We start from the raw sequence: 13,593 nt of genomic DNA, 5'->3' as shown, positions 1-13,593 counted from the left end.
GAATGTTATGCATTGTCCTTTATGCAGTATGACAGTTTCGGGGATTTTTGCCTTCTGTCACTTGCTTTTTCTGTCCTCCTTCTCATTTTCGAGCTCTACAAAACAGCGTTTGCTTGCTTGCTCAAACTTGAGATTGGCACAAATTGGCAAAATGGACAAAAAGGTTAAACAGGTTTCAGCTTTATCAGATTACACTGAAATCTGATCGAGACCGTGTCTGTACAAACAGAATAAAAATTCAGTTAGCTTCCTGTTACAACTCTGCATTTGCTTTGTACAAAGTTAGTTTACATTGGTAGCAAAACTATGAATGCAAATTCACACTCCTGCCACACTAGGAAACAATATATTAACCGTGCCTCCATCAGGTAATTTCCCACGGGATCTACCAACTTTTTAGGAAGTTTTTTTTTCCCACTACAGCGACTATTATTTTGCTCCCCCCAAACCCCTGCTTTGAGTGGAAATACAGCTGTTGTGTATAATGCATCTCAATGCGCAATGTTAGGTCAGATTAAACTGCTTGAAGAAAGAAAAAATGCTGTGGTTCACCAACTGCACCACATATACGCTTACAGCTCAAACAATCCAAAGTTATGCATGATGGTTTTAATAAAGTCGTGCTCTCTGCCAACGAGACAAATGCAAGTTGAATTGTTCTTTTTCCATATATACCAATCTGTCTTTGGGTTCGGTTTGAAGATTTAGCTTGGAAATTTGCTTTTGTGCATCCCTTCTCAGTTCAATTTAAAGCATTGCAGGAGAGCCTGGTTGATAAATAAGAGTATGCAGTTAGCTATTACTGTTTTTAAAGTTTGAACCACTTTTATAAGCTCTTTCTACCCCTCACTGCTATGTAGAGCTGCCAATGTGTGAAGCCATGTCTGGTGCTGCTGTAAAGCCTATATGTTTATGCTTTAGTTTTGCCAAATCCGATCTACAGAAGAAGACGTGGCAGATAAAATATGAAAGTTAGCATGAGACAGACAGACATGCAGTTTCTGTCCTTGTTCTGAAATCAGTCGATCTCCCCGCACCATAGTTCTCATAGTTTACATGGTGCAATCATTAAAAAAAGCAATCTGTGCTCTCATTATCTGAGGTTTCAGATCCGGTTGTTATCATCCAGTCTGTCTAGAGATGTGTAAGTATTGTTTGTCTACGTTTGTTTATTCACAAGAGATACATTTCAGTATTCTGTGTTTGAACATAGTGACCAACCTGGTAAGAAAAAATGAGGCAGCAAAACAAACAACTGCCAGTTCCGTTTGTGATTGGCGCTGCAGGCGTGGGACAGTCTGTGTCTTTGCGCAACACGTCACTTTATCTCAAAGATGATCCGAGTGATGATCTGTTAAGACAAAATTTGCGTCATAGTTAGGTTTATTAATTCTCACAGTCTGTTACTTTGAAAACCTGCATTTATTGTTGATTTTTACACAATTGCAACCAAACTGCGAATGGAAAAACCCGCGTATCAAAGTACTGGAAGGTATATTTTATTCGCCCCAGTCACACTGGCCTTTAGATTTGTCAGTGACCATCCAACAACCACCAGTTGGGAGGAAAAAAATTTATATTCCCCAAATGGTTGCAAGTGGTTTCTGGCAGTCGCTAGTGTGAAAATGGTTGCAGAGACAGTGCTGTATGAAATTCTCCTCGAGATTGCTTTGTTTGCTAGCACATTGGTCATCAGCGGTTTACAGACATGTCTGCAAAAACTTAAAAGCTATTTGTCATTTATTAGTAAAACTGTAAAAAGCACGGAGGCTGTTGGACCTTTTCTATGGTGGAAAACACTTCTTCATATACAGTAATGCCTAATGAATAAGACAAAGATTAGATTTTTATTGCAAACAACAGATTTCTTTCAGTTTAATGCCATTTTTGTTCCAGATTCCCTTGAATATTTTTAAAAACTGATAAGAATGGAGACCCTTATTTTGTGTTTTTTCTCTTCTTTTTTCTTCTTCCCAGAGCTGATCCAGAATGGCCGGCTGCTCACGCTACCCCTGATGGCGGGAGACCTGCACTCCCTGCTGCCCGATGAAGACAGGAGACGCCTTTATGTGGCCATGAAAGATGGCCTTCTGTCTACCAGTATGGATGACATAACGCAAAACCCACGCAAGGTTAGAACCGCAGGACGCGAGCACACATTTGCTTACCATTTAAGGAAAGGTAGACTCAAGAGATGTAACACAAAATACACACATAAAACACACAGTCAGATGACAGCAGATGAGATAGCTGATGTGTCAGAGACTTAATAGGGCTAATTGCTGATGGTTTAAGAGGAAAGTCACACCCTTCTAATATCCCCTCTAATCTCTTATCTTTGTCAAATTCCTTACTTGTGCTGCACAAAAGCTCCGCTTTTCTTCCTCTGACCCTGTTTTGTGGTTCTTAGCTGAACAAACAATTCACTTACCATTCATTTCGATTTAGCATGGAGACAGAAACAGTGTTCAAAAAGCAGAAAGAGGCTGTGCCACATTTCCACCTCTATTCAGCTTTCTCCTTGGCAGCCAAGCTGTCCATATTTGATAAAAATGTCTCCACCTTTTGAGCAGAAGGTGATTTTTTTTGGCCTGATCACTTAGTATTATTTAGTTTAGCAATTGGTAAATGGAAAAAGTACAGAAGTTGGGAATGTACACTTAAAGAAGGGGCTACGCTTTAAAAAAAGAAGGGGGGAGAAAACTTTAAAAAAGAAGACACATACAGATAGGACTGTAATGGATTCCATTCAAGCCACAATTATTTTATGCACGTTTCTTACATCCTAACTTCCTCTGCTTTCCACATTTACTGCCTCTGTTGGCACCAATACGGAGGTATTATGCTTCAGACGAGAACAGCTAAACTTTAGATGAAAAACGACTGCACGAGGTCAGCCGCACAACATATTTTTGGTTTGCAAAGACTGCACAAGCGCATCTCTAGATTTTATACACTAGTGAGCGGGTCAATATTTGATTTGATTAGCTTTTTCACATATCAGTAAAGTGAAGCTTAGTCAAACGAAGACTCTGCCCAGCACATAAGCAATACACAGGAATGTGGAAGTGCCACAATAATATTCCGACCAACCCAAGACTTGCTGCGAGACGCGGCGCTCCTTCGTGGTGGCTGTTAGATGTGGAAGTTTTGTTACAGTATCTAGTTTCATTCTGCAGCTTTAGCACGGTATCGAGACAGCCAGACAGCCACGTTAATGGCTCGCCAGTCAGGTAGAGTTCAGGGTCACAGCAAGGACACAGAACAGTGCTGGCTTTCTTAACCCTGCCCAGCCGGATCAAATCAATACCCTCATCAGTCAGACGTGCATGCAAGCTGTCAGAGAGCCAAACAGGTAGAAGAGCAGAATAAAAAACAACCAGCGAAACCGACAGACAGCCATCAGTTGCGCTGGCCAGCCACCCACTCAGTCAGGCAGTCAGCCAGCATAAGGATAGATAGTCACAGTCAAATCATAACTCAGCTCTGTGCGGGCTGTTAAGTTACATATTTGTACATCCAGTATTTATAGGCTGTTTGTACCTTTCCAGCCTGTGTGCAGTCCCCCCCCCCGGTGTTAAAATCACTCAGTGCCATGTTCTCAACATTTCTGTTTATTTTCTCAGAGCTTCTTATCAATGTTGCCTGAGACAATCTGGATCCTGTTTTTATTTATATTATCTCCTCCCGACTTTACCCACACTTATGCACAGTGGACGTGCGGTTTTTCTGCTATATAAAAATCAGTGTGGCTTAGAGAGACGATCTTATAATTTATTATAACATTTAAATCACATTTTTCTTTGATCGGGGGGAAAAAAAAATACTCAGGCCATTCTTTCTGTGTGAGTCAACAGCTTGCAGCTGCTGTAACACAAAGGGTCACCAGGGGTTTAAATGTTTGTTTGCGGCTTTTTGTTTGCTTACAGTATTTGTTCTTCTCTCCTTTCATTTTCTCTGTTTTGAATCTTCTCTCGGCTCTGAAAACGACTCCAAAAGTACAGAAATTTTAATTTTTTTCTAGCTTTCCCCCCCCCCTTGTTCCTTTTACTTTTTAAAATATGTTCCCTTTTTACAAAAACCCACATTTACATCTTCTGTTTCGTATAAACTGACAACCAGCATGTTTTTCACAGAGGGGTAAAATCCCATTAACCGCAGTCTTTACCTGTTGAGACTCCCTTAGTGGTGGTCCGTGTTCCTGTCAGTGTGTGGTATTCGGAGATAAACGGGGTCTGTGGTCTCTAATCTAATCTGATGGTCTCAGCCCCGCACCAGCCTCTGTGGGAATGACTGCATCGTGGAACAATTAGTGTACATCCAGAAATTGTTTCCTGAAACCACCGCCATTTGTCATTAATCACTTTCTACAATCTCCTGTCACTTCTTCACATCTTCATTCACCCCAAATACAAAAAAGAGAGATAAAAACTACAATCAGTGCACAGATGTGTTTTTTTAATTAATAAAGTGCACTTGTTACAATTTATATACACATTTACTTCCTAATGCAGTGTGAAGTTGAGGTCTTGAATTCACTTCTGACACCTGAACAGCAGTTTGTGTATCACGTACTTAGCGACAAGTGCAGACATTCGCTTACTGTATCGATTACATCTCGGTCTCACCGTTCTGCTCTCCAGGGGAATGACTGTCTCAGGGAAATATTTAGATTAGTCATTGTAATGTCCTCTGCCTCTAACGCCTTGCTAGAGTCGACATTCAGACTAAACTCCTCTTCAAAATGACCACGCAGACAAGAGGGTTTGACTTCACTCCCTTTACTTAGGCCAGTTGAAGTAGGGTAAAACTGAGAAACAACATGACATGAAATGCTCTTAGAAACCATAGATGAGGAGAAATACACAATAACAGTACAATGACTTGTTTAGCCGAAAGCGTTAGCTAATTCCCTCTTTACAAACGTTTCTATTAAGCAAACACTGCAATCACATTTCTTCAAGTAGATTGTTCATTAGTAAAGATGGAACAGAATTACATACCGACAATGCCCTTAAAGACCGTCTTAAGGGAGACAAATGCCACTACAGCAGCGGACGGGAGAACGGGAGAAGTCCTTTCCCCAAACAATAACATGCGCTTTCTGATGACATCATAGAACAGAGACGGATTTGAGCACGTTACACCAGGTCATGCCAAAAGGGGGCACTAAAGAGTAACTTTCTCAGGGAAAATCTATTTAAACAGAATACGGTTACATGGTGACAGAACACTCCCCGTCTGAAACTCAGCAGGTTTCACCTATTAATATGACAAGGTCAAACACATTTCAGTCATCTGGAGGAATGAGCAAGATCATCTCATTCACGGGTCGGACGTAAAGCTTTGGTCCCTCTTTCTTAATGACCTTCACTTGCACTTTGCGCACCCTTCCGTCTTTACTGGGATACACATCGACGATGATACCTAAGGGCCAGTCGTTCCTGCTACACTGACTGTCCTTAAGAAGCACCACACTTCCTTGCTTAAGGTTTGGCCGGTCAGAAGTCCACTTTGTTCGACACTGTAGTGTTGACAGATACTGTTTCCGCCACCTGTCCCAAAATGTGTTAGACAAGCTTTGGACCCTGCGCCACTGTTGCTTCAATAGGTCTTTATGTCCAAAATCTCCTTCTGGTACTGGGCATGGACCTACTTTCTGAGTAAGCAATGAAGCCGGTGTAAGAATGAAAGGATCTGTAGGATCATTTGACACGGGCACCAATGGTCGACTGTTCACTATGGCCGAGACCTCAGCCATGAATGTTGTGAGTACCTCATGCGTGAGTTTGGAGGAGCCCATCTGAAGAAGCATCGAGTCCAGGATACGACGTGTGATGCCGATCATCCTTTCCCACGCTCCTCCCATATGAGAGGAATGTGGTGTGTTGAAGGTCCACGTACATCCGTGTTCTGACAGAAACCTCTCCATGTGTTTCCCATCAAGATTCGAGGGAATCCCCATATCCTTGCAAGCTCTGGTGAAATTAGTACCCTGGTCGGAGCGTATGCTTTTCAAAGGTCCTCGAATCGCCATAAACCTTCTGAATGAGTTTATGAAACTGGAGGCATCCAATGACTCAATTACCTCAATGTGTATAGCTCTGACACACAGACAGGTAAAGAGGACAGCCCACCTCTTACTTTCGGCGTGGCCTCCTCTCGTGCGACGGGCTGATACAGACCAGGGCCCGAACACATCAATGCCGACGTTGCTAAAGGGTGGTTCCATGCTGAGCCTGTCAGGTGGCAAGTCTGCCATCTTTTGGACTTCACACCTCCCTCTCAGCCTTCGACAAGTGACACACTCGAAAACGAGTCTATTAATGCATCTCCTGCCACCAACGATCCAGTAACCTGCAGCTCGGACAGCCCCTTCAGTGAAAAGACGTCCTTGGTGACGTACCTGCTCATGAAGGTGACGCACTATGAGAGTGGTTACGTGATGCCGTCCAGGCAGGACCAGTGGCCGTTTCTCGTGGAATCCTATTTTTGCCTCAATGAGGCGACCCCCGATCCTTAACAGCCCGTCTGAGTCAATGAAAGGATCCAGGGCAACGAGTGGGCTGCTCTTGGGAATGTTGGCGTTTGATGCAAGACACTCCAGTTCTTTCCTATAGACCTCTTGTTGAACTGCTTTGATAATGACTAGCTTACTCTGTTCAAGAATATCCCTGGTTGGGGGTGTGCTGCACTGGTGCCAACCCTCACATTTCTGAGCGACACACTCCGTTCCTTTTTTGAAGCTCTGAACAATGTGAATAAGGGTACCAAGAGCCCTTATGAGGGAACCCCAGCATGAGAAGCGATTGAACCGCCCAGAGCCGAGATGTTTGAGGACAGTGACCGACAGTGTTGTGACTTGAGGCCTGATTTCACTGTCTTGATCTGGTTCCAAAAGGTCAAACCTCTGTACCACCGGTGACGCCCCTTCAAGTCGAGACAAGAATGCCGGTCCAGAGAACCATATTGTGTTCTCAAGGTGGTCTGCTGTGATAGACCGTGAGGCGATGTCTGCGGGGTTGTCTTCTGAGCAGACATATCGCCACTGCTGTGGCGTAGTGCTTCGTCTGATCCTCTGGACTCGGTTGCTCACGTATACATAAAACCTTCTCTTCTCATTGTAGATATATCCGAGCACCACCTTACAGTCTGTGTAGTAGGTGACTGCGTCAAATACAATGTCTATTTCGGAGGTGATGACCTCAGACAGAGTTACTGCCATGACTGCTGCACAAAGCTCCAACCGAGGTATAGTATGCTCTGGACGTGGGGCCAGTTTGGCTTTACTTGCAACCAATCTAGTGCAGCATCCCCCATCTGCATCCACAGTCTTCAAGTAGGCAACGGCAGCTACTGCTTTCTCTGAGGCATCTGAGAAGACACAGAGTTCTGTTAACTTGACAGTAGATGGTGACATGTTTGAGTATGGTCGGGGGATCCTCAGATGTCTTAACTCCTGCAGAGAATCTCTCCAACTTTCCCACACCTTTTCCTTTTCTGCTGGTAATGGGGTGTCCCAATCTGAAGATTGTGAGGCCAGTTCTCGAAGCAGCAGTTTCCCTTGAATTGTCACGGGGGAGACGAATCCTAGAGGATCGTACAGGCTGTTCACCGTTGAGAGAACTCCTCGTTGAGTGAATGCCTTTCTCTCGTCCTGGACGCGGTAAGTAAAACAGTCTGAATCCAAGTCCCAGTACAGCCCAAGGCTACGCTGCATTGGTAGAGTGTCAGCGGTAAGGTCCAAATCTTTCAGGTCTGTGGCATGATCTTCACTGGGAAAGGCCTTCATGACCTCCTTGCTGTTCGAAGCCAGCTTATGCAGCCTAAGGTTAGAGCGAGCCAGCATTTTTTGAGTTCTTTTGAGCAGGTCGATAGCTGCGTCTGTTGTGGGCAAGGACTTTAACCCGTCATCTACGTAAAAGTCACGAGTGACAAACTGTTCTACGTCCTCCCCATACTCCTTCCGGCCTTCCTGTGCTGCACGTCTAAGACAGTAGATAGCCGCAGCCGGCGAAGGACTATTTCCAAAGACGTGCACGTTCATACGGAACTCCATAATCTCTTTCTCTGGGTTGTTCTCTTTAAACCAGAGGAACCTGAGGAAGTTCCGGTCTTCAGGACGCACCTTGAAACAATGAAACATCTGTTGCACGTCCACAGTGAACGCGATCTGTTCTTTCCGAAACCGAAGGAGGACTCCTACCAGGGTGTTGTTGAGGTCTGGTCCCGTTAGGAGTACTTGGTTCAGAGACAAACCTTTGTGCTGGGCACTGGAGTCGAAGACGACTCTTATTTGGGAGGGCTTCTTGGGATGGTAAACCCCAAAACAAGGTAGGTACCAATGCTCCTCATTAGGCTTCAGAGGTGGGGCTTCTTCAGCGTGCCCATTCTGAAAGATCTTTGCCATGAACGAGACAAACTCTTCCTTCATTTTAGGCTTCCTTCTGAAGGACCGCTGTAGAGATTTGAGACGTTCAAGTGCTTGCTCGTGGTTATGAGGGAGCTTTGGTCGTAGAGATCTGAAAGGCAGGGGAGCCACCCACCTGTTTTCTTGGTCCTTATAGACCTCTTGCTCCATGATGTGGATGAACTGTCCGTCCTCTGTTGAAGGAGCTTCTTTGTCGTCGTCCTTTGTTGTCTGGAACACATTACAGTCTAAGGTGGCCCATTTCTCACTAGCAGGGAGATGTTTGCATGTTAGGGGAAATGAGGGGGAGCTATCACTACTATACTTCTCTTTTACATAGTAATCGTTTGGGCATGGCTGAAAGAGAGAAGGACGTCCATTTTTCAGTACGTTAGTGTAGCAAGAGCTGATAACCGTAGGTCTGTGGACATCTCCAATGCACACATCTCCTACAATAACCCAACCCAGATCCAACTTCTGGGCATAGGGTGCGTTTTGTGGGCCATTCACTTGTCTTCTGACCTTATGAACTCTGATGATATCTCTGCCTAGCAAGAGCAGGATGGAAGCTTGGGAGTCCAGCTTTGGAATGTGTTTTGCAAGGGCCTTCAAATGACTGTGGTTTAATGCTACCTCTGGTGTTGGTATTTCTGCGCGGTTATTTGGGATCTCGTTGCATTCAATCAGTGACGGCAAAGAGAGTGTGACACTCCCGTTAATGGGTTCGATCACAAAGCCACGTGCTTGTCTGCCTTCTGTCTCTTGTGTTCCGGCACATGTCTTCAAAGTGTATGGTGAAGGAGGCCCTGCAATGTTGAATAGGTCGAAAAACTCGGTACGTGCAAGTGATCTGTTGCTCTGATCATCTAATATTGTGTATACCGTAACTGCAGCTTCAGGGCAGTCGGTTGGGTACACCCTGGTCAGACATATTTTTGAGCAGGAACGCCCTGCGGGATAATTTCCGCAGACCTCAGTACATGCTGTGGAAACATCACCTTCATTCAGGTTGGAATTTCCCTCCCCGCCCTGATCTGGTGCGGAATGTGCTGTGTTGGTGGACCATGGGGCAGATCCAGGGTGGAGGGCTGCAATGTGGCTCTTGCTTCCACACTCTGAGCAGGAGATGTCGTCTTCACAATTCCTTGCCAAATGTGTGGCTCTGCAGCACCTGTAACATATTCCGTACCTTTTTAAGAGTGCTTTCCTTTCTTCCATTGGCTTCTCTCTAAACCCGCGACACCTGGGTAAGGGGTGGGGTTTGTTGTGTAGCGGGCAGCGCTCTGCTGGATCATCTCTAGTGGATGACTCGCTTCCAGATTGGGTGCGAAACGATGCAGTCCTTGTACCGTTGAAAAGGGGCCGAGGATCCGGCGAGACCCTCGTTTTAAAAACTGCCACAGCTTTGTGACCTTCGGCTTTAGACGATTGCTTACTGCCTAATAATTCACTACTGTATGCTGTCTGTGTGAGGCCAGGGTCGTTGCGCATCCGTGCTTCCCGACACACAAAGTCTACAAAGAAACCGAATGGGGGATAGGGAGCCCCGCGATCTTCTTTGTACTTAAAGCCTAAAGAAAGCCATTTTTCCTGGAGATAAAATGGCAGCTTCTGGACGACAGGGGTAACACCACGAGGGGTATCCAGATAACTAAGCCCAAGCAAGTCACCATCTTCTTTGGCAGCCTGTATCTCCGACAGCAAGTCTCCCAGCTCTCTTAGTTTACGACCATCTCTGTTTGGAATCTTGGGAAAGTTGTCTAATCTTTTCAAAAAGGCACCCTCGATGACCTCTGGTGCACCGTAGCACTCATTAAGCCTGTCCCACATAGCTCTGAGTCCGTTAGCTGGTTGGTTCGCATACACGGATCGTATTCGTCTGGCATGTTCAGCTGAGTCCTTACCTAGCCATTTCACGAGGAGGTCAAGCTGTTCACTTGGTGAGAGGTTGAGACCTCTGATGGCATTCATAAACGATGCTTTCCAGGCTCTGTAGCATTCGGGACGGTCGTTGAAGTGAAGGAGCCCTGTAGTCACCAGTTCACGTCGAGCCATAAATCTAACAAGGTCTGACATGTTCTGCTCCATTTCTAGTGGAGTGTACAGTGGGCCCCTTTCCCGGCATGTGGTCTCATGTGGGTGACCGGAGTTGTCTGGGGTTGTGATATACGCCGCGCCGGTGTAGCCGCTGTCCAGAGGCTGTCGTGCATAATTGACCGTTGGTTCTTGTTTAGGGGTGTAGGTCTCACTTTGATCAGCTTTGCCTGGGAAATGATCCTTTAGATTTGCTATTATGGGTGTGGTTTGGGTTTGGATGTGTGGTGTCGCAACTGGCTTGAGGCTTGGTCGAAAATGTACATCAGATCCTGGCGTAAAGATCTTGGAGTAGGAGTCTATGGTCGGTGAATGCTGAAGGAGTTTCGTCTCCGTGTTATCATTGGAGGTTTCTAGAATGGGCGTGGTTTGGCTGCCGTGTGAGGCACCCTTCACATATTCTCTTGTGCGCGTTACTGGGTCGTCAGCAGGAACATCTATCTCACTAAGACCCTCGCCATCATCTTGGATCGCTGCAGCCTCCAAAACTTCTGCTTTTGCTTCTGCAGCTGCAGCCCTTTTTTCCATGCGTACTTTATCTAATGACGCTTCAAGACGTATTTTTCGAAGCTGCATAGAAGCTTCCAGTTCCGCTTGCTGCAGCTTCAGATCGTTCTCTTTATCCACAAATGCTGCTTCAGCCTTAGCCGCCTCAGCTTCTGCACGTGCTTGTGCAGCGGCTGCCTTACTTGCAGCTGAGCTCCTGGTATGCCTGGAGGAGCCAGATATATTAGATCTGGTTTTCATTGATGCGCTGGTTCTCTGCGACATGTTGCTGTCGATTGGATTTCTTCCTACATCTGAGCTGTTTCCGGAGGATAGCTCTAATTGCTGTCCAGTTCCCCACGAGACTGGTCTTTGAGAGGCTGTCGTTTTACTGTAATGTCCTCTGCCTCTAACGCCTTGCTAGAGTCGACATTCAGACTAAACTCCTCTTCAAAATGACCACGCAGACAAGAGGGTTTGACTTCACTCCCTTTACTTAGGCCAGTTGAAGTAGGGTAAAACTGAGAAACAACATGACATGAAATGCTCTTAGAAACCATAGATGAGGAGAAATACACAATAACAGTACAATGACTTGTTTAGCCGAAAGCGTTAGCTAATTCCCTCTTTACAAACGTTTCTATTAAGCAAACACTGCAATCACATTTCTTCAAGTAGATTGTTCATTAGTAAAGATGGAACAGAATTACATACCGACAATGCCCTTAAAGACCGTCTTAAGGGAGACAAATGCCACTACAGCAGCGGACGGGAGAACGGGAGAAGTCCTTTCCCCAAACAATAACATGCGCTTTCTGATGACATCATAGAACAGAGACGGATTTGAGCACGTTACACCAGGTCATGCCAAAAGGGGGCACTAAAGAGTAACTTTCTCAGGGAAAATCTATTTAAACAGAATACGGTTACATGGTGACAGAACAGTCATGTTGAAGCCATTTGACACTAAGGCTCACCTCATTCTCGCTCTCGCACTCTCTCCCTCACTGCACACCATCCCAGCCTCTGTTGTTTCCTCCCTTACTGGCTTTACATGAAAGCATTCTCCATTATAGAGTTTATTATACGCTGATTAAGTTTACACTGAAGCAAACAGTGTGGTTTAATGTGATTAAGCTAACAAGTGCAAGACAAACACTTCTCTGATTGCTTTAGTTTGTTAAATGGTGAAGTCATCCATTTTTCACGTTACAAATGTACCTTTTCATGTGTGATCATCTTACCTGAACCCAGGATGACCTCACACAACCAAACCTAAACAGACCCAAAGAAAAAAACTTAGCAACCTGAGGGGTTTATTACACCACACTGATTCTCACAGCTTAAACAACAACAACGGGGAAAAAAAAGAGACGTCGACATGTGGATCTCGATTATTCTCTGACTCTTCACAAAAGGCACAGATCTCTCTCATTTGTGCATTACACAGTGTGGAAAGATGTTTTTTTTGGAGCAATGTCATTTATTTTCTTCTTGAAGCCCTTATCAAAGAGCTCACATACAAAGTGAAGTAAATACCATATATCTTCCTCTGAGCCAGGGTCTTCAAAATCCATCGTGTGGGCTTTATGGCAGCCCACACGATGCAGGAAAGGAATGCACGACTGTATTTCATTCATCTCCGGTTCATATCATGATATAACAGCAAAGGATGAGACTATGAGAGCTATTCTTCTTTTAGTCATCTTAGCAGACTACAGGTCTGTGAGAAAAATATGAAGTGAAACTAAACTAAACTATGACTTGTTTTGGGGGGGGGGGGGGGGGGGGGTGTTTAGGGAACTTCATAAAGGCTTTGCTGATGCTGCTGCACTGATAACGTTCATCTTTGTTTAAGTAAAATCCAACATGGAGTCTTTATGATTGTTATCAATAAAAAATGTGGGGCATGGGTCATGAGCTTTTTTGATCTTCAGAAAAAGTCTGAGAACTGCTGCGCTGACACAGGTTAATGTGGCCTAAGTCATTAACTTCCTGAATTGGAACTCGGTCACCGAAAGTTTGATTCCCTGTCTTAGAGCCTGTCGTGTCCAATAAGAACTACTGGTTAAAGAAGAAACTAACTGTGACCACAACAGAGAGGAAATTGTGGAGCCAGAATCCCGTTTGGTTCATCTTGGACCCTTTACAGTGGCTGCTTCAGTTGTTCTGTTGATGCAAGATAACATAATAACATCATGTTATAACTGCACAAATCAAATAATAGCACGATGTTTAGGGTTTAAAGTCAGAATAAATACTGTCAGCCATGTATAATTTTAATCAAGAGTCATTTAGTTATTTAGATGAGTGATAATAGCTGCATTGCAGTGCACATTCACAGTGTGTAGGCATGGCCAGGATTGTATGTCAGTTAGTCATGCTTGTAGTCATGTACTCTGCTCTGGCAGTTTGGCTCATTATCAGAAGTCAGCAATGCTGCCAGTTGGCTTTTTCTTTTCTCCTCCCTAAAGCTGACTGTTATCTGTTTGGAGTTAAGAGGTATGAAAATCATTTCCTTCTTTCTTCTAGATTAGTCATGTTCTGTTGACTATCCCTGCCACGCTCCCTCATAAAGCACCTGCCAATCCCCCGAAGCCCTT

The 13,593-nt window shown here is 44.8% G+C and overlaps 3 protein-coding genes across 6 annotated transcripts in view; 1 reads left to right on the top strand and 2 right to left on the bottom strand.

The window, feature by feature from the left end:
• The window catches only part of sema3h (sema domain, immunoglobulin domain (Ig), short basic domain, secreted, (semaphorin) 3H), a 65,126-nt gene that overhangs the window by 21,050 nt on the left and 30,483 nt on the right, over positions 1-13,593 (top strand). For all 4 annotated transcript variants that reach the window (XM_080898543.1, XM_080898541.1, XM_080898540.1 and 1 more), the window contains one exon: positions 1,978-2,132. In XM_080898543.1, coding sequence (XP_080754669.1) covers positions 1,978-2,132 — 155 coding nt within the window. The remainder of the gene's footprint in view (positions 1-1,977; positions 2,133-13,593) is intronic.
• LOC308407100 (uncharacterized protein) lies at positions 1,228-9,846 on the bottom strand. The gene is made up of 3 exons (XM_080898539.1): positions 4,629-9,846; positions 4,169-4,293; positions 1,228-1,351 (listed from the first exon to the last, which is right to left on the bottom strand). The coding sequence occupies exon 1, from the start codon at positions 9,626-9,628 to the stop codon at positions 5,291-5,293; it is 4,338 nt and encodes a 1,445-aa protein (XP_080754665.1). The 5' UTR covers positions 9,629-9,846; the 3' UTR covers positions 1,228-1,351; positions 4,169-4,293; positions 4,629-5,290.
• LOC308406575 (uncharacterized protein) lies at positions 9,639-11,927 on the bottom strand (the record flags this gene model as incomplete). Its single annotated transcript, XM_080897656.1, has 3 exons — positions 11,705-11,927; positions 9,791-11,511; positions 9,639-9,653 (listed from the first exon to the last, which is right to left on the bottom strand). Exons 2-3 carry the CDS (start codon positions 11,273-11,275, stop codon positions 9,639-9,641), a joined length of 1,500 nt encoding a protein of 499 aa, XP_080753782.1. The 5' UTR covers positions 11,276-11,511; positions 11,705-11,927.

This window comes from Rhamphochromis sp. 'chilingali' (assembly GCF_963969265.1).
Source record: "Rhamphochromis sp. 'chilingali' genome assembly, chromosome: 12".
In the NCBI taxonomy this organism is placed as follows: Eukaryota; Metazoa; Chordata; class Actinopteri; order Cichliformes; family Cichlidae; genus Rhamphochromis; species Rhamphochromis sp. 'chilingali'.
Note: the sequence above shows the minus strand (reverse complement) of the source record. Positions and strands in the feature narration are given on the sequence as shown.